General features: G+C 57.1%; 2 protein-coding genes and 1 pseudogene across 2 annotated transcripts in view; 1 reads left to right on the top strand and 2 right to left on the bottom strand.

The window, feature by feature from the left end:
- SKIC2 (SKI2 subunit of superkiller complex) overlaps window positions 1–67 on the bottom strand; it is a 26,885-nt gene extending 26,818 nt beyond the window's left edge. The window contains exon 1 of the mRNA XM_058822505.1: window positions 41–67. Coding sequence (XP_058678488.1) covers window positions 41–67 — 27 coding nt within the window. The remainder of the gene's footprint in view (window positions 1–40) is intronic.
- LOC131570177 (zinc finger protein 665-like) overlaps window positions 1–26,842 on the top strand; it is a 507,112-nt pseudogene that overhangs the window by 85,673 nt on the left and 394,597 nt on the right.
- Window positions 92–26,842, bottom strand: part of VARS2 (valyl-tRNA synthetase 2, mitochondrial) — a 33,205-nt gene continuing 6,454 nt past the window's right edge. Inside the window, exons 6-26 of the mRNA XM_058822504.1 lie at window positions 26,614–26,711; window positions 24,990–25,071; window positions 23,304–23,423; window positions 22,588–22,699; window positions 21,470–21,558; window positions 20,428–20,518; window positions 19,296–19,423; window positions 17,776–17,879; window positions 16,011–16,092; window positions 14,584–14,660; window positions 13,261–13,481; window positions 12,187–12,257; window positions 10,507–10,632; window positions 9,496–9,600; window positions 7,280–7,348; window positions 6,916–6,994; window positions 5,699–5,829; window positions 4,575–4,727; window positions 2,404–2,605; window positions 924–1,038; window positions 92–457 (exon numbers count right to left, since the gene is read on the bottom strand). Of these exons, the coding sequence (XP_058678487.1) occupies window positions 301–457; window positions 924–1,038; window positions 2,404–2,605; window positions 4,575–4,727; window positions 5,699–5,829; window positions 6,916–6,994; window positions 7,280–7,348; window positions 9,496–9,600; window positions 10,507–10,632; window positions 12,187–12,257; window positions 13,261–13,481; window positions 14,584–14,660; window positions 16,011–16,092; window positions 17,776–17,879; window positions 19,296–19,423; window positions 20,428–20,518; window positions 21,470–21,558; window positions 22,588–22,699; window positions 23,304–23,423; window positions 24,990–25,071; window positions 26,614–26,711 (2,412 nt within the window). The 3' untranslated portion in view covers window positions 92–300. The remainder of the gene's footprint in view (window positions 458–923; window positions 1,039–2,403; window positions 2,606–4,574; window positions 4,728–5,698; window positions 5,830–6,915; window positions 6,995–7,279; window positions 7,349–9,495; window positions 9,601–10,506; window positions 10,633–12,186; window positions 12,258–13,260; window positions 13,482–14,583; window positions 14,661–16,010; window positions 16,093–17,775; window positions 17,880–19,295; window positions 19,424–20,427; window positions 20,519–21,469; window positions 21,559–22,587; window positions 22,700–23,303; window positions 23,424–24,989; window positions 25,072–26,613; window positions 26,712–26,842) is intronic.

The following is a 26,842-nucleotide window of genomic DNA, read 5'->3' as shown; positions in this document are numbered from 1 at the left end:
GGATTTGTAGTCCCTGTCCAGTCAGCCATTTTGACTCCACCAAAGCATGCTGGGATTTGTAGTCCATGTCCAATTGCCCATCTTTGCTCCCCCCAAAGCATGCTGGGATTTGTAGTTTATGTCTGATCGGCCATTTTGTTTTCCCCAAGGTATGCTGGGATTTGTAGTCCATGTTCAATCAGCCATTTTGTCTCCCCCAAGGCATGCTGGGATTTTTATTTTATATCTGATCAACCACTTTAACTCCCCCAAGGCATGCTGGGATTTGTAGTTTATATCTGATCGGCCATTTTGTCTCTCCTAAAGCACGCTGGGATTTGTAGTCCACGTCTGATCAGCCCTTTTGGTTCCCCCTAAGGCATTCTGGGACTTGTAGTCCATGTCTAAACGGCCATTTTGTCCTTCCCGAAAGCATGCTGGGATTTGTAGTCCACATAAAATCAATCCTTTTGGTTCCCTGCAAAGCATGCTGGGATTTGTACTTTATGTCAGGTCAGCCATCTTTGCTTCCCCCAAGGCATGCTGGGATTTGTTGTTTATATCTGATCCGCCATTTTGTCTCCCCCAGAGCATGCTGGGATTTGTAGTTTATATCTGATCGGCCATTTTGTCTCCCCCAGAGCATGCTGGGATTTGTAGTTTATATATGATCCGCCATTCTGTCTCCCCCAGAGCATGCTGGGATTTGTAGTTTATATCTGATCGGCCATTTTGTCTACCCCAGAGCATGCTGGGATTTGTAGTTTATATCTGATCGGCCATTCTGTCTCCCCCAGAGCATGCTGGGATTTGTAGTTTATATCTCATCGGCCATTTTGTCTCCCCCAGAGCATGCTGGGATTTGTAGTCCCCCCACCCCCTTTCCCGCCCCAGGGCATGCTGGGAGCCGCACCCCCATCTCCCCCTCCCCCCCCAGGGCTCACCTGGGGGTCGCGCTGCCCCCCTGACCCGGAAGTTCTCGCGCAGCCCCCGCACGGCCCGGACCAGCTCCAGCATGGCTGACACCTGAGCCTCCAGCTCGGGGCAGCGCCAGTGGGACTGGGGAGGGGGAAATGGGGGCTGAGACCCCCGGGAACCCCAAATAATCATCCCAGGAACCCCAAAACCACCAAATATCCCCACCAGGAACCCCGAAGAAAACACCCAAAACTCCTCCAGGAACCCCAAAAACCACCCAAAACCCCCTGGAATCCCCAAACTCACCCTAAATCCCCCCCCCCAGGAACGACAAAATTCCCCTGGGAACCCCCAGACCCCTCGTGAACCCACCAAGGTGCACCCAAATGCCCCCAAACTCACCCCAAACCCTTCCAGAACCTCCCGAGGTTCACCCAAAGCCCCCCAAAATCCACCCAAAAACCCCAAAATCCACCCAAAAACCCCACCCAGGAACCTCAAAAGCCGCCCCAAAAACTCCCTGGAATCCCCAAACTCACCCCAAACCACCCTGGGACCACCCGAATCCCCCCAGAGCCACCCAGAACCCTCCAAAGTGCACCCAAAACCCCCCAAAACCCCCCCTCAGACCCCCAAAACATCCCCAAGAACCCCCAAAACCACCCAAAACTCCCCCCAAATCCCCCCTCAGACCCCCCTAAAAGCCCCCAGACCCCCCAAAATCCCCTCCAGACCCCTCCCAGTGCCCCCCAGAGCCCCCAAATCCCCTCCCAGTGCAGAAACCCCTCCAGAAACCCCCCAAGGTGAACCCAAAGCCCCCCCAAAACCCCCCTCGGACCCCTCAAAACGCCCCCAGACCCCCCAAAATTCCCCAGACCCCCCAAAAGCCCCCCTATTTTCCCCCAAATCCCCTCCCAGTGCCCAAACCCCTCCAGAAACCCCCCAAGGGGAACCCAAAACCCCCCCAAACCACCCCAAATCCCCCTCAGACCCCCCCAATTTCCCCCAAAATCCCCTCCCAGTGCAGAAACCCCTCCAGAAACCCCCCAAGGTGAAGCCAAACCCCCCCAAACTCCCCCAAATTTCCCCCTCGGACCCCCCAGAACGCCCCCAAACCCCCCAAAACCCCCCCAAATCCCCTCCCAGTGCCCCCCAGTGCCCAAACACCTCCAGAAACCCCCCAAGGTGAACCCAAAACCCCCCCGAACCCGCCCAAAACCCCCCCTCGGACCCCCCAGAACGCCCCCAAACCCCCCAAGACCCCCCCAATTTTCCCCAAAATCCCCTCCCAGTGCCCAAACACCTCCAGAAATCCCCCAAAGTGAACCCAAATCCCCCCCTCGGACCCCCCAGAACGCCCCCAGACCCCCCAACTTTCCCCAAAATCCCCTCCCAGTGCCCAAACCCCTCCAGAAACCCCCCAAGGTGAACCCAAACCCCCCCCAAAACGCCCCCAGACCCCCCAAAACGCCCCCAGTTTGCCCCCTCCCCCCTCGGGGCGCTGACCAGCGCGTGGGGCTGGGGGAAGGGGGCCCTGCAGAGCGTGGGGGGCGCGGGGCGGGCGCGGGGCAGGCGCTGCCAGAGCTCCTCGGCCACGAAGGGGGCGAAGGGCGCCAGGAGGCGCAGCCCCAGCTCGGCCCCTGCTGCCAGCGTGGCCTGGGCGCCCGCGCGGAGCTCGGGGGCGCTGCAGCGACGCCTTGGCCACCTCCTGCGGGGGGGGAAATGCAGAAATCGGGGTCAGAAATGCCAAAATTGGGGCAGAAATCCCAAAATCGGCGCTGCGGCGACGCCTTGGGCACCTCCTGCGGGGGGGGAAATGCAGAAATCGGGGTCAGAAATGCCAAAATTGGGGCAGAAATCCCAAAATCGGCGCTGCGGGGACGCCTTGGGCACCTCCTGCGGGGGGGGAAATGCAGAAATCGGGGTCAGAAATGCCAAAATCGGGGCAGAAATCCCAAAATCGGCGCTGCAGCGACGCCTTGGGCACCTCCTGCGGGGGGGGAAATGCAGAAATTGGGGTCAGAAATCACGAAATCGGGAGAGGAATCCCGAAATCGGGAGAGAAATGGCAAAGTCGGGAGAGAAATCCCGAAATCGGGAGAGGAATCCCAACATTGGCGCTGCAGGGATGCCTTGGGCACCTCCTGGGGCACAGACACAGAAATTGGGGTGAGAAATTGTGAAATCGGGAGAGGAATCCCAAAATCGGGAGAGGAATCCCGAAATCGGGTGAGAAATGGCAAAATCGGGAGAGGAATCCTGAAATGGGGAGAGAAATCCCAAAATCGGGACAGAAATCCCAAAACTGGGAGAGAAATCCCAAAATCGGGACAGAAATCCCAAAATCGGGACAGAAATCCCAAAATCGGGACAGAAATCCCAAAATTGGGAGAGAAAAACCAAAGTTGGGAGAGAAATCCCAAATGGGGACAGGGAATGGGATGTGGGCCTCATTTTTGGGGTATTTTTGGGAGAGTTTTCGGGTATTTTTGAGGTATTTTTTGGGTAATTTTGAGGTATTTTTGGGGTAAATTTTGGGTATTTTGGGGGGTATTTTTGGGGTATTTTTGAGGTAATTTTTGGGTATTTTTGAGGTATTTTTGGGGTGGTTTTGGGGTATTTTGGGGTGTTTTCGGGGTAGTTTTGGGGTGTTTTTTGGGGTTCCCATTTTCGAGGACATCCATTTTTGGTGTGCCCATTTTTGGGGTATTTTTGGGGTGTGTTGGGAGTAATTTCTTGGGTAATTTTTGGGGTGTTTTTGGGGTACCTTTGGGGTAATTTTTGATTATTTTTGGGGTATTTTTGGGGTATTTTCTGTGTATTTTTGTGGTGGTTTTGAGGTAATTTTTGGTTATTTTTGGGGTAATTTTAATGGTTATTTTTGGGGTAATTTTTGGTTATTTTTAGGGTAATTTTTTGGTGTATTTTTGGGGTGTTTTGGGGGTAACTTTTGGGTTAGTTTTTGGGTTATTTTTTGGGTAGTTTTTGGGGTGCTTTTGGGGTATTTTTTGGTGTAATTTTTGGTGTATTTTTGGGGTAATTTTTGGTGTATTTTTTGGGGTGGTTTTGGGGTAACTTTTGGGGTAATGTTTGGTTATTTTTAGGGTAATTTAAAGGGTAATTTCTGGGTTTTTTTTTTTTTTTGTGTATTTTTTGTGTATTTTTTGTGTTTTTTTTTTTTTTGTAATTTTGGGGGTAATTTTTGGTTATTTTTGTGGGGGTTTTTGGTGTATTTTTTGGGTATTTTTTGGGGTATTTTTTTGTGTATTTTTTGTGTATTTTGGGAGGTAATTTTTGGTTAATTTTTGTGGGGGTTTTTTTGTGTATTTTTTGGGTAATTTTTGGGGTATTTTTTGGGGTGGTTTTGGGGTAATTTTTGGGGTAACGTTTGATTATTTTTAGGATAATTTTAAGGGTAATTTCTGGGGTATTTTTTGTGTATTTTTTGTGTAATTTTGGGGGGTAATTTTTGGTTATTTTTGTGGGGGTTTTTGGTGTATTTTTTGGGTAATTTTTGGGGTGGTTTTGGGGTAATTTTTGGGTTATTTTTTGTGTATTTTGGGGGTAATTTTTAGTTATTTTCGTGGGGTTTTTTGGTGTATTTTTTGGGTGATTTTTTTGGGGTATTTTTAATGTATTTTTGGGGTAATTTTGGGGTGTTTTGGGCGCTCCCGTACCAGGTAGACGTCGCAGAAGCTCCTCAGCCAGAAGCTCTGCACGGCGGCCACGGCCCCGTGAACCTCCAGCGCCTCCAGGCGGCGCCAGCACTCGGCCACGGCCAGCGCCAGGCGGGACAGCAGCCAGCGCTCCATCGGGGACTCGGGAGTCACCTGGATCGGGCAGAAAAACGGGAAATTTGGGAAAATCTGGGGAGAAAAATGGGAAATTGGGAAAATCTGGGGGAAAAAGCCCACGAAATTGGGAAAAATCTGGGGAGAAAAATGGGAAATTTGGGTCACTGGGGGAGAAAAACGGGAAATTTGGGAAAATCAGGGGAAAAAACCCCATGAAATTGGGAAAAATATGGGGAAAAAAGCCACAAAATTGGGAAAATTTGGGGATTTAGGACGGTCTGGGATTGGGGAGGGGACCCAGGAGACAGCGCTCCATGGGGGACTGGGGAGCCACGTAAAATGGGGAGAAAAATGGGAAATTTGGGTCATTTGGGGAGAAAAACGGGAAATTTGGGAAAATCTGGGGAAAAAACCCCACAAAATTGGGTTATTTGGGGATCTTTCTGGGGTCCCTGGGGTTTTTCAGGGGGTGTTTTTTGGGATATTTTTGGGATATTTTTGGGGTTTTGGGGGGTGTTTTTTGGGGTATTTTTGGGTATTTTGGGGTCCCTGGGGTTTTCTGGGGGTGTTTTTGGGATATTTTTGGGGTTTTGGGGGGTGTTTTTTGGGGTATTTTTGGGTATTTTGGGGTCCCTGGGGTTTTCTGGGGGTGTTTTTGGGGAATTTTTGGGTGTTTTGGGGTCCCCGTTACCTCCTCGGGGGGCTTTGGGGTGTCGCTGCCCCCCTCCATGGCCCTGAGCACGAACCCCAGTGCGTCCTTGGGGGGTTTTGGTGTCCCTGGGGTTTTGGGGGTGTTTTTGGGGTATTTTGGGGTCCCTGGGGTTTTCAGGGGTGTTTTTGGGGATATTTTTGGGAATTTTGGGGTTTTGGGGGGTGTTTTTTGGGCTATTTTGGGTATTTTGGGGTTTTGGGGGGTGTTTTTTGGGATATTTTTGGGTATTTTGGGGTCCCTGGGGTTTTGGGGGGTGTTTTTGGGGTATTTTTGGGTGTTTTGGGGTCCCCGTTACCTCCTCGGGGGGCTTTGGGGTGTCGCTGCCCCCCTCCATGGCCCTGAGCACGAAGCCCAGCGCGTTCCAGACTTTGTTGCAGAAGCGGCGCTGGGTCAGCACCGAGGCCACGCCCACCCGCAGCTCGGGGCCTGGGGGGGGGAGGGGGAGGGGTCAGGGGGGGGCACCGGGACCCCCCCCCCCCCCCCCAAAAATCCTCAGGATTCCCCCCCCCCCCAGAACCCCAAAAACCCCACCAAGAACCCACCAGGATCCCCCCCAAAAAGCCCCAAATTACCCCCAAAAATTCTCCAGGACCCTCTCAGGACCCCGCCCAGAGCCACCCCAAAAAACTCCAGGACCCCCAAGACTCCCCAGGACTCCCCCCCCCCAAAAACCCCTCAGGACCCCCTCAGGAGCCTCCAGAACCTCCCAGAACCCTCCAGGACCCCCCAGAATAACCCAGGACCCCCCAGGACCCCCCCAAATAACCCAGGACCCCCCAGGACCCCCCCAGAATAACCCAGAATAACCCAAGACCCCCCAAGACTCCCCCAGAATCCCCCAGGACCCCTCAGGACCCCCCAGAATAACCCAGGAACCCCCAGGTCCCCCCAGAATAACCCAGGACCCCCCAGGACCCCCCCAGGATAACCCAGGACCCCCCCAGAATAACCCAGAATAACCCAGGACCCCCCAGGACCCCCCCAGAATAACCCAGGACCCCCCAGGTCCCCCCAGGATAACCCAGGACCCCTCAGGACCCCCCCAGAATAACCCAGGACCTCCCCAGAATAACCCAGAATAACCCAGGACCCCCCAGGACCCCCCCAGAATCCCCCAGGACCCCCCCAGAATAACCCAGGACCTCCCCAGAATAACCCAGAATAACCCAGGACCCGCCAGGACCCCCCCCAAGACCACCCAGGATGGGATTTTGGGGTCACAGTGGAATTTTGGGGTGATTCGGGGGTTCCCAGCAGGATTTTGGGGGTCCCTGGGTGGATTCTGGGGGGTCCCTGGGGATTTGGGGAGGGGTCCCAGAGGGATTTTGGGGTTATTTTGGGTGGGGGTCTCACCGTGGGCGTTGTGGGTGATCAGGGCCGGGGGGGGAATTGGGGGGATTTTGGGGGGATTTTTGGGGGGATTTTTGGGGGTCTCAGAGGGATTTTGGGGTTCAGGGGGATTTGGGATGATTTGGGGAGGGGTCTCAGGGTTATTTTGGGTGGGGGTCTCACCGTGGGCATTGTGGGTGATCAGGGCCAGCCTCAGGGCGTCGGCGCCGCACTCGGGGATCCCCTGCGGGAACTGACGGCGCTGGGGGCGATTTTGGGGTGAATTTGGGGGATTTTGGGGTGATTTTGGGGTGAATTTGGGGAATTTTGGGGTGAATTTGGGGGATTTTGGGGGGATTTTGGGGCGAATTTGGGGTGAATTTGGGGGTGATTTTGGGGTGAATTTGGGGGATTTTTGGGTGAATTTGGGGTGAATTTGGGGGGGATTTTGGGGTGAATTTGGGGTAATTTTGGGGTGAATTTGGGGTGATTTTGGGGTGAATTTGGGGTGCTTTTGGGGGGTCCTGGGGGGTTTTGGGGGTCCCACCTGCCCCTCCTGGGCCGCCCGCAGCTCCTGCGGGTCCAGGGTTCGGCTCTGGAGCTTCTCCTGCAGCTCCTGGGGGAGGAAAAAAAAACCAAAATCAGCCCAAAATGACCCCAAAATCACCCCGAAAATCAACTCAAAACCATCCCCAAAATAATCCTCGAAACCACCCCAAAAATGTCCCCAAAATTTCCCCCAAATCACCTCAGAATCACCCCAAAACCATCCCCAAAATCTCCACAAAACCACTCTAAAAATGTCCCCAAAGCGGCCCCAAAACCACCCCAACGCCCCAAATCTGCCCCAAATATCACCCCAAAACCACCCCCAAAACCACCCCAAAAATGACCCCAAAATCACCCCAAAACTTCTCCCAAATCACCCCAAAATCACCCCCAAAACCACCCCAAAATCAACCCAAAATCACCCCCAAAATCACCCCAAAACCACCCCAAAAATTCTCCCAAATCACCCTAAAAATCACCCCAAAACCACCTCCAAAACCACCCCAAAATTTCCCCCAAATCACCCCAGAATCATCCCAAAACCATCTCCAAAACCACCCCAAAATCAACCTAAAATCACCCCCAAAATCACCCCAAAAATGACCCCAAAACTTCTCCCAAATCACCCCAAAATCAACCCAAAATCACCCCCAAAATCACCCCAAAACCACCCCAAAAATGACCCCAAAACTTCTCCCAAATCACCCTAAAAACCACCCCAAAACCACCCCAAAAATCACCCCAAAATGGCCCCAAACTCACCCCAAAAATCACCCCAAAACCATCTCCAAATTCACCCCCAAAACCACCCCAAAACCAACCCAAAATGGCCCCAAAATCACCCCAAAACCACCCCAGAACTGCCCCAGGCCTGGGAATTTTTGGGATTTTTTTTGGTGTTTTTGGGTCTGGGGATTTTTGGGGTTTTTGGGGTCGGGATTTTTGGGGTTTTGGGTTATTTTGGGTGGGTTTTGGGGTCAGGACGTTTTTGGGTTGGGTTTTTTTGGTTCAGGAGGTTTCTGGGGTTTTTGGGGTTGGGATTTTTGGGGTTTTGGGTTATTTTGAGTTGGGGTTTTTGGTGGTTTTGGGTCAGGATTTCTGGATTTTTTGGAATCGGGATTTTTGGGGTTTTGGGTTATTTTGGGTGGGTTTTGGGTGATTTTGGGGGTTTTTGGGTTGGGTTTTTGGGTCGGGGGTTTCGGGGTTTTTTGGGGTTGGGATTTTTGGGGTTTTGGGTCATTTTTTGGGGTTTTTTTTGGTGTTTTTGGGTCTGGGGATTTTTGGGGTTTTTGGGGTCGGGATTTTTGGGGTTTTGGGTTATTTTGGGGTGGGGTTTTTGGTGGTTTTGGGTCAGGGGGTTTCTGGGTTTTTTGGGGTCGGGATTTTTGGGGTTTTTGGTGGTTTTGGGTCAGGATTTCTGGGGGTTTTTGGGGTGGGGATTTTTGGGGTTTTGGGTTATTTTGGCCGTTTTTGGGTTGGGTTTTTGGGTCGGGGGTTTCTGGGGTTTTTGGGGTGGGGATTTTTGGGGTTTTGGGTTATTTTGGGTGGGTTTTGGGGTCAGGGCATTTTTGGGTTGGGTTTTTGGTTCAGGGGGTTTCTGGGTTTTTGGGGTTGGGATTTTTGGGGTTTTGGGTTATTTTGGCCGTTTTTGGGTTGGGTTTTTGGGTCGGGGGTTTCTGGGGTTTTTGGGGTCGGGATTTTTGGGGTTTTGGGTTATTTTGGGTGGGTTTTGGGTGATTTTGGCTGTTTTTGGGTTGGGTTTTTGGTTCAGGGGGTTTCTGGGGTTTTTGGGGTGGAGATTTTTGGGGTTTTGGGTTATTTTGGGGTGGGGTTTTTGGTGATTTTGGGGGTTTTTGGGTTGGGTTTTTGGGTCGGGGGTTTCTGGGTTTTTTGGGGTCAGGATTTTTGGGGTTTTTGGTGGTTTTGGGTCAGGATTTTTGGGGTTTTTGGGGTGGAGATTTTTGGGGTTTTGGGTTATTTTGGGTGGGTTTTGGGTTATTTTGGGGTGGGGTTTTTGGTGGTTTTGGGTCAGGGGGTTTCTGGGTTTTTTGGGGTCGGGATTTTGGGGTTTTTGGTGGTTTTGGGTCAGGGGGTTTCTGGGTTTTTTGGGGTCGGGATTTTTGGGGTTTTTGGTGGTTTCGGGTCAGGATTTCTGGGGGTTCCTGGGGTGGGGATTTTTGGGGTTTTGGGTTATTTTGGGTGTTTTTGGGGTACCTGCAGGGTGGCGCCCCCGATGACGTCGCGGGGGTCGATGACGTTCCCCAGGGATTTGCTCATCTTGCGGCCCTGGGGGTCCCGGACCAGCGAGTGCAGCAGCACCTGGGGGGGACCCCGAAAATGGGATTGGGACCCCGAAAATGGGGAAAAGGAGCCCAAAAATGGGATTGGGGACCCCGAAAATGGGATTGGGGACCCCAAAAATGGGGAAAAGGAGCCGGAAAATGGGATTGGAGACCCCGAAAATGGGATTGGAGACCCCGAAAATGGGGATGGGGACACACAGGGATCCTTGGGGACACCAAGAACCCAACGAGAAACCCCAAAACCCAACAAGGAACCCCAAAACCTGACCAAACCCTCGGGAATTTGGGGATTTGGGGACCTTTGGTGACCCTTGGTGACACTTGGTGACCCTTGGGGACACTTGGGGACATCTGGGAACCCTTGGGGACATCTGGGGACCCTTTGGGACCCTTGGGGACAATTGGGGACACCAAGAACCCAATGGGAAACCCCAAAACCCAACAAGGAACCCCAAAACCTGACCAAACCCTGGGGAATTGGGGGATTTGGGGACCCTTGGTGACCTTTGGGGACCCCCAGGGACCCTTGGGGACACTCAGGGGACACTTGGGGACATTTGGGGACCCTTGGGGACACCAAGAACCCAACGAGAAACCCCAAAACCCAACGAGAAACCCCAAAACTTGACCAAACCCTGGGGAATTTGGGGATTTGGGGACCCTTGGGGACCTCCAGGGACCCTTGGGGACACTTGGGAACATCTGGGGACACTCAGGGGACACTTGGGGACATTTGGGGGCCCTTGGGGACACCAAGAACCCAACAAGGAACCCCAAAACCCAACGAGAAACCCCAAAACCTGACCAAACCCTGGGGAACTTGGGGATTTGGGGACCTTTGGTGACCCTTGGTGACACTTGGTGACCCTTGGGGACATTTGGGGGCATTTGGTGACACTTGGGGACCCTTGGGGACGCTGACCTGGCTGAAGGGCAGCTGCCCCGTGAGCCGCTGGCCCAGCATGACCATCCGGGCCACCCAGAAGAACAGGAGGTCACTGCCCGTCACCAGCAGAGAATTGGGGTAAAAACGGCCAAAATCGGGGCCCTGGGGACAGCGGGGACAGCGAGGGGACACTGAGGGGACAGCGAGGGGACACTGAGGGGACAGCGGGGACAGCGAGGGGACAATGGGGACACTGAGGGGACAATGGGGACAGCGAGGGGACAATGGGGACAATGAGGGGACAATGGGGACAGTGAGGGGACAGCGGGGACAGCGAGGGGACAGCGGGGACACTGAGGGGACAATGGGGACAATGAGGGGACAGCTGGGACACTGAGGGGACAATGGGGACAATGAGGGGACAGCGGGGACAGTGAGGGGACAATGAGGGGACAGCGAGGACAGTGAGGGGACAGCGAGGGGACACTGAGGGGACAGCGAGGGGACACTGAGGGGACAGTGAGGGGACAGTGAGGGGACAGTGAGGGGACAGCGGGGACAATGAGGGGACAATGGGGACACTGAGGGGACATTGAGGACATTGGGGACAGTGGGGGAACAGGGGGGACAGCGGGGACAGCGAGGGGACAATGGGGACACTGAGGGGACATTGAGGGGACACTGAGAGGACAGCGGGGACATTGGGGACATTGGGGACAGTGAGGAGACAGTGGGGACAATGAGGGGACATTGGGGGGACATTGGGGACACTGAGGGGACATTGGGGACACTGAAGGTACATTAGGGACATTTGGGACACTGAGGGGACATTGGGGACATTTGGGACACTGAGGGGACATTTTGGGGACATTGAAGGACAGTTGGGGACCCTGAGAAAACATTGGGGACATGGAGGGGACATTGAAAGGATATTGGGGACATCTTGGGGACACTGAGGGGACACTGAGGGGACATTGGGGGGACATTTGGGACACTGAGGGGACATTGGGGACATTGAGAAGACATTGAAGGGACATTGAGGACACTGAGGGGACACTGAGGGGACATTGGGGACACTGAAGGTACATTAGGGACATTTGGGACACTGAGGGGACATTGGGGACATTTGGGACACTGAGGGGACATTCTGGGGACATTGAAGGACAGTTGGGGACCCTGAGAAAACATTGGGGACATTGAGGGGACATTGAAAGGATATTGGGGACATCGAGGGGACACTGAGGGGACACTGAGGGGACATTGGGGACATTTTGGGGACATTGAAGGACAGTTGGGGACACTGAGAAAACATTGGGGACACTGAGGGGACACTGAGGGGACATTGGGGACATTGAGAAGACATTGAAGGGACATTGGGGACATTGAGGGGACACTGAGGGGACATTGGGGACATTTGGGACACTGGGGGACATTGGGGACACTTGGGGAGACATTGAAAGGACATTGGGGACATTTTGGGGACATTGGGGACATTGAAGGACAGTTGGGGACACCGAGGGGACATTGAGGGGACATTGAGAAGACATTGAAGGGACATTGAGGGGACACTGAGGGGACATTTTGGGGACATTGGGGGACATTGAGGGGACACTGAGGGGACATTTTGGGGACATTGGGGACGTTTGGGGACATCGGGGGACATTGGGGACGTTTGGGGACATTTTGGGACATTTTGGGGACATTTTGGGCTCTCACCTGCTCGGGCCAGCCCAGGGCGGCGAAGGGGAAGAGGGCGGAGGAGAACCAGGTGTCCAAAACGTCGGGGTCTGGGCACAGAGGTGTCACCAAACGTCACCAAACGTCACCAAACGTCACCAAACGTCACATTTAAACCCCCCCAAAAACCCCCCAAAAATCCCCCCCAAAAATCCCCCAAAAATTCAAAAAAAAAAAAAACCCCCAAAAAATCAAAATTTCCCCCAGATTTCGGCCCCCTCCCCAAATCTCACCTTGCTGCAGGTGCAGCTGCTCCGGGGGAGAAAAATTCACATTTAAAACCCCCAAAAAATCCCCAAAAACCCCCAAAAAATCAGAATTGTTCCCAAATTTTGGGACTACCCCAAAATCTCACCTTGCTGCAGGTGCAGCTCCCGGGGGAGAAAAATTCACATTTAAAACCCCAAAAATAACCTCAAAAAAACCAAAAAAATCCCCCAAAAAATCCGAAAAAACCCAAAAAAAATCCCAAAAAAACCCCCCCAAAAAACGGAAAAATCCCCCAAAAAATCAGAATTTCCCCCAGATTTGTTTTTGGGGACCCCTCCCCAGATCTCACCTTGCTGCAGGTGCAGCTCCCGGGGGAGAAAAATTCACATTTAAAACCCCAAAAATAACCTCAAAAAAACCAAAAAAATCCCAAAAAACCCCCAAATAAAATAAATTTAAAAAAAATTTTTAAAGATTCCCAAAAAAATCAGAATTGCCCCCAGATTTTGGGGACCCCTCCCCAGTCTCACCTTGCTGCAGGTGCAGCTCCCGGGGGAGAAAAATTCACAATTAAAACCCAAAAATTACCTAAAAAAAATCCGAAAAAACCCCAAAAAAATCCCGAAAAAACCCCAAAAAATCAGAATTTCCCCCAAAATTTTTTTTGGGGACCCCTCCCCGGTCTCACCTTGCTGCAGGTGCAGCTCCCGGGGGAGAAAAATTCACAATTAAAACCCAAAAAATAACCTCAAAAAAAAAAAAAAAAATCCCAAAAAAATCTGAAAAATCCCAAAAAATCCCCAAAAACTCAGAATTTCCCCCGGATGATTTTGGGGATCTCACCTTGCTGCAGGTGCAGCTCCCGGGGGCTGCAGCCCAGGGCCCCCGCGGCCGCCGCCCGCGCCTCGGCCTCGCTGCGCCCCACGAACCAGCGCCCCTCCCCCTCCTCGGCCGCGCCGGGGGCGGGGCCGGGGCCGGGGGCGGGGCCGGGGGCGGGGCCGGGGCGCACCTGGTAGGCGGGGACGCGGTGACCCCACCAGAGCTGGCGGGACAGGCACCAATCCCTGCGGGGGGGGAGGGGACAGGGGAGGGTGGGGACACGCCCACCGCTCGTGGGACACGCCCACCGCGGCTGGGACCCCGCCCACAACAGGTGGGACACGCCCACCACGGCTGGGACCCCGCCCACTACAGGTGGGACGCGCCCATCACTCAAGGGACACGCCCACCACAGCTGGGACCCCGCCCACTACAGGTGGGACGCGCCCATCACTCAAGGGACACGCCCACCACAGCTGGGACACGCCCACCACAGGTGGGACACGCCCATCACTCAAGGGACACGCCCACCACAGCTGGGACACGCCCACCACAGCTGGGACCCCGCCCACTACAGGTGGGACACGCCCATCACTCAAGGGACACGCCCACCACAGCTGGGACGCGCCCATCGTACCTGGGACACGCCCATCGTACCTGAGATCCCGCCCACTACAGGTGGGACACGCCCATCACACCTGGGACACGCCCATCACACCTGAGACCCCGCCCACTACAGGTGGGACACGCCCACCACACCAGGGACACACCCATCGCACCTGAGACCCCGCCCACCACACATGGGACACGCCCACTGCACGTGGGGCACGCCCACAATACCCGGGACACACCCACCGCACCTGGGACACGCCCACCACAGCTGGGACCCCGCCCACTACAGGTGGGACACGCCCACTGCAGTGAGACCCCACCCCAACACCTGGGACACACCCACTGCCCCTGAGACTCCGCCCCCAACACCTGGGACACACCCACTGCCCCTGAGACTCCGCCCCCAACACCTGGGACACGCCCACTGCAGCGAGACCCCTCCCCTCACACCTGGGACACGCCCACTGCCCCTGAGACCCCGCCCCCAACACGAGACCACCCCCACCCGCCGAGACTCCTCCCCCAAACCTGAGGCCCCGCCCACAACGCCTGAGACGACTCCTCCCACAGCTGAGACCCCGCCCCCCCACAACACCTGGGACACGCCCACCCCAGCTGAGACCCCGCCCCCAATACTTGGGACACGCCCGCCACAACTGAGGCCCCGCCCCCTCGGCTGAGGCCCCGCCCCCTCGGCTGAGGCCCCGCCCCCTCGGCTGAGGCCCCGCCCCTCACCCCGCGCTCTCCATCCAGGTTCTCCAGTTCTTCTCGTGGAATTTGGGCACCAGGCGGAGCCGCCCCGACGCCACCGCCTGCACAGGTGAGACAGAAACCCCAAAATGTCCCAAAATGTCCCCAAAATGTCCCCCAAAATGTCCCTAAATGTCACCGCCGGCACGGGTGAGACAGAAACCCCAAAATGTCCCAAAATGTCCCCAAACTGTCCCCCAAAATGTCCCCAAAATGTCCCCGACGCCACCGCCTGCACGGGTGAGACAGAAACCCCAAAATGTCCCAAAATGTCCCCAAACTGTCCCCCAAAATGTCCCTAAATGTCACCGCCTGCACAGGTGAGACAGAAACCCCAAAATGTCCCAAAATGTCCCCAAATGTCACCGCCGGCACGGGTGAGACAGAAACCCCAAAATGTCCCAAAATGTCCCCAAACTGTCCCCAAATGTCACCGCCTGCACAGGTGAGACAGAAACCCCAAAATGTCCCAAATTCCCCTCAAAATGTCCCCAACCCCGCCCCGACGCCACCGCCTGCACAGGTGAGACAGAAACCCCAAAATGTCCCAAAATGTCCCCAAAACGTCCCCAAATGTCACCGCCTGCACAGGTGAGACAGAAACCCCAAAATGTCCCAAAATGTCCCCAACCTGTCCCCGACGCCACCGCCTGCACAGGTGAGAGAGAAACACCTCAGACAGGTGAGACCCCAAAATGTCCCAAATTCCCCTCAAAATGTCCCCAAAATGTCCCCAACCTGTCCCCAAAACATCCCCAAATGTCACCGCCTGCACAGGTGAGAGAGAAACCCCAAAATGTCCCCAATTCCCCCCAAAATGTCCCCAAAATGTCCCCGACGCCACCGCCTGCACAGGTGAGAGAGAAACCCCAGGTGAGACCCCCAAAATGTCCCCAAATGTCACCCAAAGGGTCCCCCAGGTGTGTCCCCAGTCTCACCTGCAGCGCCCCCCCTGGCCATGTGCCCAGGTGTGTCACCCCCACCAGGTGTCCCCACGTGTGTCCCCAGGTGTGTTCCCAGGTGTCCCCAATGTCTCTCAGGTGTCCCCAGGTGTGTCCCCAGGTGTGTGTCCCCCCCCCCCCACCTGCAGCGCCTCCCGGGCCATGTCCCCAGGTGTGTGTCACCTCCCCCAGGTGTGTGTCACCCCCCGGATGTCCCCAGGTGTGTCCCCAGGTGTGTCCCCAGTCTCACCTGCAGCACCTCCCGGGCCATGTCCCCAGGTGTGTCACCCCCCGGATGTCCCCAGGTGTGTCCCCCCCCTCACCTGCAGCGCCTCCCGGGCCATGTCCCCAGGTGTGTCACCCCCTGGATGTCCCCAGGTGTGTCCCCAGTCTCACCTGCAGCACCTCCCGGGCCATGTCCCCAGGTGTGTGTCACCCCCCGGATGTCCCCAGGTGTGTCCCCCCCCTCACCTGCAGCGCCTCCCGGGCCATGTCCCCGCAGGTGAGGAACCACTGACGCTTCAGCAGGAACTCAACGACGTCACCGGAGCGGCTGCGGGGACAGGGGACACCTGAGGGACACCTGGGCACACCTGAGAGATACCTGGGGACGCCTGAGAGACACCTGGGGACACCTGAGGGACAGCTGGGGACACCTGAGGGACACCTGGGGACACCTGAGGGACAGCTGGGGACACCTGAGAGATACCTGGGGACGCCTGAGAGACACCTGGGGACACCTGAGGGACAGCTGGGGACACCTGAGGGACACCTGAGAAATGCCTGGGGACACCTGTGTTACCTGCACAGGGGCAGGGTCATGGCGTGGTCGGTGACATTGAGGTGACAATGAGGTGACAATGAGGTGACACAGGTGACAATGAGGTGACACCAGGTGCGTTACCTGCACAGGGGCAGGGCCATGGCGTGGTCGGTGACATTGAGGTGACAATGAGGTGACAATGAGGTGACACAGGTGACACAGGTGACACCAGGTGCGTTACCTGCACAGGGGCAGGGTCATGGCGTGGTCGGTGACATTGAGGTGACAATGAGGTGACATTGAGGTGACACAGGTGACACCAGGTGCGTTACCTGCACAGGGGCAGGGTCATGGCGTGGTCGGTGACAATGAGGTGACAATGAGGTGACAATGAGGTGACACAGGTGACAATGAGGTGACACCAGGTGCGTTACCTGCACAGGGGCAGGGTCATGGCGTGGTCGGTGACAATGAGGTGACAATGAGGTGACATTGAGGTGACAATGAGGTGACATTGAGGTGACACAGGTGACACAGGTGACACCAGGTGCGTTACCTGCACAGGGGCAGGGTCATGGCGTGGTCGGTGACATTGAGGTGACAATGAGGTGACATTGAGGTGACAATGAGGTGACACAGGTGACACCAGGTGTGTTACCTGCACAGGGGCAGGGTCATGGCGTGGTCGGTGACAATGAGGTGACAATGAGGTGACATTGAGGTGACACAGGTGACAATGAGGTGACACCAGGTGCGTTACCTGCACAGGGGCAGGGTCATGGCGTGGTCGGTGACATTGAGGTGACAATGAGGTGACATTGAGGTGACAATGAGGTGACACAGGTGACACCAGGTGTGTTACCTGCACAGGGGCAGGGTCATGGCGTGGTCGGTGACAATGAGGTGACAATGAGGTGACATTGAGGTGACACAGGTGACACCAGGTGCGTTACCTGCACAGGGGCAGGGCCATGGCGTGGTCGGTGACATTGAGGTGACAATGAGGTGACAATGAGGTGACAATGAGGTGACATTGAGGTGACACAGGTGACACAGGTGCGTTACCTGCACAGGGGCAGGGCCATGGCGTGGTCGGTGACATTGAGGTGACAATGAGGTGACAATGAGGTGACATTGAGGTGACACAGGTGACACCAGGTGTGTTACCTGCACAGGGGCAGGGTCATGGCGTGGTCGGTGACAATGAGGTGACAATGAGGTGACATTGAGGTGACACAGGTGACAATGAGGTGACACCAGGTGTGTTACCTGCACAGGGGCAGGGTCATGGCGTGGTCGGTGACAATGAGGTGACAATGAGGTGACAATGAGGTGACACAGGTGACAATGAGGTGACACCAGGTGCGTTACCTGCACAGGGGCAGGGTCATGGCGTGGTCGGTGACATTGAGGTGACAATGAGGTGACATTGAGGTGACATTGAGGTGACACAGGTGACACCAGGTGCGTTACCTGCACAGGGGCAGGGTCATGGCGTGGTCGGTGACCGCCCGGAGCAGCCCCCGCTGTGCCAGCGCTGCCACCACCTGAGGCCGGGCCTCGAACCTGGGCACACCCTGGGGACAGACAGGGGACACTGGGGACACTGAGGGGACATTGGGGGGCTTGGGGACATTGGGGACACTGAGGGGACACTGGGGACAGTCAGGGGACATTGGGGACATTGGGGGGCTTGGGGACAGTCAGGGGACATTGGGGGGGGATTGGGGACATTGGGGACAGTGGGGACATTTGGGGACATTGGGGGGCTTGGGGACAGTCAGGGGACATTGGGGGGGGATTGGGGACATTGGGGACATTTGGGGACATTTGGGGACATTAGGGGAATTGGGGACAGTCAGGGGACATTGAGGGGATTGGGGACATTGGGGACATTTGGGGACAGGGAGGGGACATTTGGGGGGATTGGGGACATTGGGGACATTTGGGGGGATTGGGGACAGTGAGGGGACATTGGGGGGATTGGGGACATTGGGGACATTTGGGGACAGGGAGGGGACATTGGAGATATTGGGGACATTGGGGACAGTGGGGACACCCTGGGGACAATGAAGGGACATTGGAAGGACATTAAGGGGATTGGGGACACATTTGGGGCCATTTTGGGGCCATTTTTGGGGCCATTTGGGGCCATTTGGGGACACTTTGGGGCCATTTGGGGATAGTTTGGGGTCATTTTTGGGGTCATTTCTGGGGCAATTTGGGAACAGTTTGGGGTCATTTTTGTGATCATTTTTGGGGTCATTTTTGGGGCAATTTGGGGACAGTTTGGGGCCATTTTTGGGGCCAATTTGGGGCCATTTTTTGGGGACACTTTGGGGCCATTTGGGGACAGTTTGGGGTCATTTTTGTGATCATTTTTGGGATCATTTTTGGGGCCATTTGGGGACACTTTGGGATCATTTTTGTGATCATTTTTGGGGTAATTTTTGGGGCAATTTGGGGACAGTTTGGGATCATTTTTGTGATCATTTTTGGGGCCATTTGGGGACACTTTGGGATCATTTTTGTGATCATTTTTGGGGTAATTTTTGGGGCAATTTGGGGACAGTTTGGGATCATTTTTGGGATCATTTTTGTGATCATTTCGGGGGCCATTTGGGGACAGTTTGGGGTCATTTTTGTGATCATTTTTGGGGTCATTTTTGGGGCCATTTGGGAACACTTTGGGATCATTTTTGGGATCATTTTTGTGATCATTTTTGGGGCCATTTGGGGACAGTTTGGGATCGTTTTTGGGGTCATTTTTGGGGCCATTTGGGGACACTTTGGGATCATTTTTGTGATCATTTTTGTGATCATTTCTGGGGCCATTTGGGGACACTTTGGGGTCATTTTTGTGATCATTTTTGGGGCCATTTGGGGACAGTTTGGGATCGTTTTTGGGGTCATTTTTGGGGCCATTTGGGGACAGTTTGGGGTCATTTTTGGGGCCATTTGGGGACAGTTTGGGGTCACTTTTGGGGCCGTACCTGCAGCCACCCCCCGCCCGGGGGACACAAGGTGCCGTCGTCGGCGATGACCGAGAGCAGCGGCAGCGCGTGGGCCCGGGCCAGGGCCAGGTCCTGGGGGCTGTGCCCGGGGGTCACCTTGACCGCGCCTGGGACAGGGACAGGGACACCTGTGTCACACCTGTGTGTCACACCTGTGTGTCACACCTGTGTGTCACACCTGTGTGTCACCTACTGCCTGCCATCTGTGAGCTATTGTCACCTATTGTCACCCACAGGTCCTGGGGACTGTGCCCGGGGGTCACCTTGACCGCGCCTGGGGACAGGGACACCTGTGTCACACCGGTGTGTCGCACCTGTGTGTCACCTACTGTCACCTGTTTGTCACCGACTGTCAGCTACTGTCACCCAGTGTCACCCACAGGGCCTGGGGGCAGTGCCCGGGGGTCACCTTGACCGCACCTGGGGACAGGGACAGGGACACCTGTGTCACCTGTTGTCATCCCAGTCCTTCCCAGCCCCTTCCAGTGTCCCCAAATCCCCTCCCAGTCCCCCTTTAACCCCTCCCAGTCCATCCCAGTTCATCCCAGTCCATCCCAGTTTATCCCAGTTCCCTCCCAATCCCCTCCCAGTTCATCCCAGTCCCTCCCAGTGTCCATAACTCCATTCCCAGTCCCCCCCAGTTCATCCCAGTTTATCCCAGTTCATCCCAGTTCCCTCCCAGTTTATCCCAGTCCCTCCCAGTGTCCATAACTCCATTCCCAGTCCCCTCCAGTTCATCCCAGTTTATCCCAGTGTCCACAACTCCATTCCCAGTCCCTCCCAGTTCATCCCAGTTTATCCCAGTTCATCCCAGTTCCCTCCCAGTTTATCCCAGTCCCTCCCAGTGTCCATAACTCCATTCCCAGTCCCTCCCAGTTCATCCCAGTCCCCCCCAGTTTATCCCAGTTCTCTCCCAATCCCCTCCCAGTCCCTCCCAGTTTATCCCAGTCCCCTCCCAGTCCCTCCCAGTTTATCCCAGTCCCCTCCAAGTCCCTCCCAGTCCATCCCAGTGCCCATAACTCCATTCCCAGTCCCTCCCAGTTTATCCCAGTTCCCTCCCAGTTTATCCCAATCCTCTCCCAGTCTCTCCCAGTTTATCCCAGTTGCTCACCAGTTCCCAGCTCGGGCTGCACGCTGGGGTCGCTCACCACGGGCAGCAGGGCCCCGGTGAACGGGTGCCTCACCTGCCGGCCCTGCAGGTGCTGAGGGGGCGTGGTCAGAGCGGGCCACGCCCCCCAAGACACGCCCCGGCCACGACCGACATGCGCCGGCCCTTTAAGAGCCTCCGAGTAAGCCCCGCCCCTTTGTGGGCGGAGCTATTCCTAACCAATCCCTGGCTGGCTGGCTGTGAGATGGCTCCGCCCAGCCATTGGCCACGCCCCCAGCAATGAAGCTCCACCCCTTCACCCCAAGCCCCACCTTTTTACCCTTATATGGATGCATAGGAAAAGGGGAGGGGCTAAATCCGGACAGCCAATGGGTGCCCTTCCAGGGAAGCCACACCCATAAGACACGCCCACAACTGCCACAAATTTTGCGGTCCCCAAGGCCCCGCCCCTCCAGGTGACAACCCATCCCTCTGTGTGAGGCCACGCCCCCTCAGGTGAGACCATGCCCCCTCAGGTGAGACCACGCCCCTCCCGGTTAGACTCTGCCCCTGCAGGTGAGGTCCCACCCATCCAGATGAGGCCACGCCCATCCAAGTGAAGTCCCTCCCATCCAAATGTAGCCCCGCCCACCCCAATGGAGCCCCACCCATCCCAATGAAGCCCCACCTCTCTAGATTAAGCCCCGCCCATCCCAATGAAGCCCTGCCCCCTGGTTAAGCCCCGCCCCAGGTGAAGCCCCACCCCTGTTTAAGCCCCACCCATCACAATGAAGCCCCGCCCCTCCAGATGAAGCCCCGCCCCTTTCCAGGTACCGTGGGTCCTGTGGGGGTACGGCCACGGCCCCAATGAAGCTCCGCCCATCCCAGGTTAAGCCCCGCCCCTCACCAGGCTGCACTGCCATGGCCCCAATGAAGCCCCGCCCATCCCGGGTCAAGCCCCGCCCCCCGGTTAAGCCCCGCCCCTCACCAGGCTGCACCATGGCCCCAATGAAGCCCCGCCCATCCCGGGTCAAGCCCCGCCCCGCGGTTAAGCCCCGCCCCTCACCAGGTAGCGCGGGTCCCGCGGGTGCACGGCCACGGCCACGTCCCCAAAGAGCGTCTCAGGACGGGTGGTGGCCACAGGGACCTCCAACCCTGGGGACACGGCGGGGACACCGTCAGGGACAGCGGGGACACAGTGGGGACACATTGGGGACACTGTCAGGGACATTGGGGACACATTGGGGACACTGTCAGGGACATTGGGGACACAGTGGGGACAATGGGGACACATTGGGGACACAGTGGGGACACCGTCAGGGACAGCGGGGACATTGGGGACACCGTCAGGGACACGGCGGGGACACCGTCAGGGACAACGGGGACATTGGGGACACATTGGGGACACAGTGGGGACACCGTCAGGGACAGTGGGGACACATCGGGGACAGTGGGGACACAGCGGGGACACGGCGGGGACACCGTCAGGGACAGCAGGGACACAGTGGGGACACATTGGGGACACTGTCAGGGACATTGGGGACACATCGGGGACACCGTCAGGGACAGTGAGGCACAGTGGGGACACAGTGGGGACACCGTCAGGGACAGTGGGGATACAATGGGGACACTCACAGGACACCCAGGGGACACTCAAGGGACATTGGGGACAGTGGGGACACATTTGGGACATCATCAGGGACATTGGGGACACAGTGGGGACCCTCAGGGGACATTGGGGACACTCAGAGGACACCAAGGTGAGACCCACGGGACACCCAGGGGACACCAGGGGACACTCAGGTGATGCTCAGGATGTCCCCAGTGCCACCCTCGCTGTCCCCAGTGTCCCCATTGCCACCCTCACAGTCCCCAGTGCCACCTCAGCTGTCCCCAATGTCCCCGTCAGTGTCCCCAATGTCCCCAGTGCCACCCCCAGTGTCCCCCAGTGCCACCTTTAGTGACACCCCCGTTGTCCCCAGTGCCACCCTCAGTGCCACCCTGGCTGTCCCCAGTGCCACCCTCAGTGTCCCCCTTGTCCCTAGTGCCACCCTCAGTGCCACCCTGGCTGTCCCCAGTGCCACCCTCAGTGTCCCCCTTGTCCCCAGTGCCACCCTCAGTGCCACCCTGGCTGTCCCCAGTGCCACCCTCAGTGCCACCCTGGCTGTCCCCAGTGCCACCCACCGTCGTCCCCCTCCACGGGGTAGGCGAAGGTGACGAGGACGCCGAAGGTGACGGGGTGGGGACAGTTGGGGACACTCAGCGCCGTGGGGCCCTTCAGGACACGGGGCTCCACCTGCGGGGACAGCGGGGACAGCGGGAACATTTGGGGACATTGGGGACACTGGGGGGATTGGGGACATTTGGGGACATTGGGGACACTGGGGACATTGGGGACATTGGGGACACTGGGGGGATTGGGGATATTGGGGACATTTGGGGACATTGGGGACACTGGGGACACTGAGGGACATTGGGGACATTGGGGACACTGGGGACATTTGGGACACTGAGAACACCCTTGGGGACATTGGGGACACTGGGGACATTCACGACACCATTTTGGTGACGTTTAGGGACATTTGGGGACATTGGGGACATTTGGGGACATTTGGGGACACCTCAACGTCGGCCAGCGCCGAGCGGAGGGCGCAGCTCCAGGTCACACTGGGGACATTGGGGACACCCTTGGGGACATTTGGGGACACTTAGGGACATTGGGGACATTGGGGACATTGGGGACATTTGGGGACATTTGGGGACACCTCGACGTCGGCCAGCGCCGAGCGGAGGGCGCAGCTCCAGGTCACACTGGGGACATTGGGGACACCCTTGGGGACATTTGGGGACACTTAGGGACATTGGGGACATTTGGGGACATTGGGGACATTTGGGGACACCTCGACGTCGGCCAGCGCCGAGCGGAGGGCGCAGCTCCAGGTCACCGCCCTCAGGTCCCTGCGGATCAGCCCGGCCTCGAAGAGACGCACGAAGGCCTCGGTGACAGCGCGGGAGAAACCCTGGGGACAGCGCGGCCACGCTTGGGGACACGGGGGGACGCTTTGGGGACGCTTTGGGGACGTTTCAGGGAGGTTTGGGGACGGTTTGGGGACATTTGGGGACAGTTTGGGGACGTTTCAGGGAGGTTTGGGGACGGTTTGGGGACAATTCAGGGAGGTTTGGGGACATTTGGGGACAGTTTGGGGATGGTACGGGGCAGTTCGGGGAGGCCTGGGGACACTTGGGGACAGCAAGGGACACTTTGGGGACACTTTGGGGACATTTCAGGGAGGTTTGGGGACAGTTTGGGGACAGTCCAGGGGAGTTGGGGACAGTTTGGGGGAGTTTAGGGAGGTCTGGGGCACTCTGGGGATGGCAAGGGACACTTGGGGACACTTTGGGGACATTTGGGGACAGGTCAGGGAGGTTTGGGGACACTTGGGGACACTTTGGGGACACTTTGGGGACAGGTCAGGGAGGTTTGGGGACATTTGGGGACAGGTCAGGGAGGTTTGGGGACATTTGGGGACATTTGGGGACAGGTCAGGGAGGTTTGGGGACAGTTTGGGGATGGTTTGGGGACATTTGGGGACGTTTTGAGGACATTTGGGGACATTTTGGGACAGGTCAGGGAGGTTTGGGGACATTTGGGGACATTTTGGGACAGGTCAGGGAGGTTTGGGGACAGCACAGTGACAGCTCAGGAGAGTTGGGGACAAGTCTGGGGGACTTCAGGAGAGTTGGGGACACTTGGGGACAGCAAGGGACACTTGGGGACATTTGGGGATGGTTCAGGGACAGTTTGGGGAAGTTCGGGGACAGTTTAGGGACACTTGGGGACATTTCAGGGATGGTTTGGGGACGCTTGGGGATGTTTGGGGACAGTTTGGGGCAGTTCAGGAAAGGTTGGGATGCCTGGGGACAGAAGGGGACAACAGGGGACACTTGGGGACAGTTTGGTGACACTTTGGGGTCAGTTCAGGGAGGTTTGGGGACAGTACGGGGGAGTTCAGGGGAGTTGGGGACACTTGGGGGACAACACAGGGAGGTTTGGGGACGGTTTGGGGACAGGTCAGGGAGGTTTGGGGACATTTGGGGACGGTTTGGGGACAGTTCAGGGAGGTTTGGGGACATTTGGGGACAGGTCAGGGAGGTTTGGGGACAGTACAGTGACAGCTCAGGGGAGTTGGGGACAAGTTTGGGGGACTTCAGGAGAGTTGGGGACACTTGGGGACAGCAAGGGACATTTGGGGACACTTTGGGGACAGGCTGGGAACAGGCTAGGGATACTTGGGGACACTTTGGGGACAGTTCAGGGAGGTTTGGGGACACTTGGGGACACTTTGGGGACAGGTCAGGGAGGTTTGGGGACATTTGGGGACAGTTCAGGGAGGTTTGGGGACACTGGGGACAGGCTGAGGGACACTAAGGGCACAATGGGGACAGGATGGGGACACTTTGGGGACAGTTCAGGGAGGTTTGGGGACGTTTTGGGGGAGCTTGGGGAGGTCTGGGGCACTCTGGGGACGGTTTGGTGACGCTCTGGGGACATTTGGGGACATTTGGGGACGCGCGGTGGCACTCACGGGGTCCATGGTGAAGGCGCAGCGGCTCCAGTCCAGCGAGGCCCCGAGCGCCCGCAGCTGCTGCAGGATCTGCTGCCCGTGCCTGGGGACAGGGGGACATTGGGGACATTGGGGACAGCGTGGGGACATCGGGGACACTGGGGACATTGGGGACACTGGGACATTGGGGACAGTGGGGACATTGGGGACAGTGGGGACACTGGGACATTGGGGACACTGGGACATTGGGGACATTGGGGACATTGGGGACATTGGGGACAGTGGGGACACTGGGACATTGGGGACATTGGGGACATTGGGGACACTGGGGACATTGGGGACAGTGGGGACACTGGGACATTGGGGACATTGGGGACATTGGGGACGTTGGGGACATTGGGGACAGTGGGGACATTGAGGACAGTGGGGACATTGGGGACAGTGGGGACAGCGCGGGGACATCGGGGACAGCGCGGGGACATCGGGGACATCGGGGACGTTGGGGACGTTGGGGACGTTGAGGACAGTGTGGGGACATCCCGCCGGGCGTCACCAATGTCCCCAGGGTGTCCCCAATGTCCCCCCAGTGTCCCCCAATATCCCCAGCGTCTCCAATCCCCTCAATGTCCCCAATGTCCCCCGATGTCCCCAATGTCCCCAGGGGTGTCCCCAGTGTCCCCAGTGTCCCCAATGTCCCCTGAATGTCTCCGGTGCCCCCCCAGTGTCCCCCCAGTGTCTCCATTGTCCCCAGCGTGTCCCCAACGTGTCCTCGATGTGTCCCCCAATGTCTGCAACGTGTCCCCAACTCCCCCCAGTGTCCCAAATCCCCCCAATGTCCCCAATGTCCCCAGTGTCCCCAATGTCCCCAATCCCCCAATGTCCCCAATGTCCCCAATCCCCCAATGTCCCCTCTGTCCCCAGTGTCCCCCAATGTCCCCAATGTCCCAAATCCCTTCAATGTCCCCCAATGTCACCAATGTCCCCATTGTCCCCTCTGTCCCCATTATCCCCAATCCCCCCACTGTCCCCAATCCCCCCCGTCCCCCCAATGTCTGCAATGTCCCCGTCCCCAATGTCCCCGTTGTCCCCTCTGTCCCTGTTACCCCCAATCCCCCCACTGTCCCCACTGTCCCCAATGTCCCCCTGTCCCCAATGTCCTCAATGTCCTTTAATGTCCCCAATGTCCCCCCTGTCCCCAATCCCCCCCGTCCCCCCAATGTCCCCAATATCCCCGTCCCCCAATGTCACCAATGTCCCCGTTGTCCCCTCTGCCCCTGTTATCCCCAATCCCCCCACTGTCCCCACTGTCCCCAATCCCTCCCCCGTCCCCACTGTCCCCAATGTCCCCCTGTCCCCAATCCCCCCAATGTCCCCAATGTCCCCCTGTCCCCAATCCCCCCCGTCCCCCCAATGTCCCCAATGTCCCCCTGTCCCCCCAATGTCCCCCTGTCCCCAATGTCCCCAATGTCCCCCTGTGCCCCCGTCCCCCCCGTCTGTCCCCAATGTCCCCCAATGTCCCCCTGTCCCCAATGTCCCCCAATGTCCCCAATGTCCCCCTGTCCCCAATCCCCCCCATCCCCCCAATGTCCCCAATGTCCCCCAATGTCCCCCTGTCCCCCCGTCTGTCCCCCTGTCTGTCCCTCACCGCTCTGTCCAGCCCCAGACCTCGCGCAGGAACCGATCCCGGCCCAGCTCCTGCCGGCGGCACCCGCGGTGCTGCCACAGCCAGCGCTCCACCACGGCCTGGGGACATTGGGGACATTGGGGACACACTGGGGACATTGGGGACATTGGGGACATTGGGGACACACTGGGGACAGTGGGGACACACTGGGGACAGTGGGGACACACTGGGGACATTGGGGACACACTGG

The sequence above is a fragment of the Ammospiza caudacuta genome, chromosome 33, assembly GCF_027887145.1.
Source record: "Ammospiza caudacuta isolate bAmmCau1 chromosome 33, bAmmCau1.pri, whole genome shotgun sequence".
In the NCBI taxonomy this organism is placed as follows: Eukaryota; Metazoa; Chordata; class Aves; order Passeriformes; family Passerellidae; genus Ammospiza; species Ammospiza caudacuta.
Note: the sequence above shows the minus strand (reverse complement) of the source record. Positions and strands in the feature narration are given on the sequence as shown.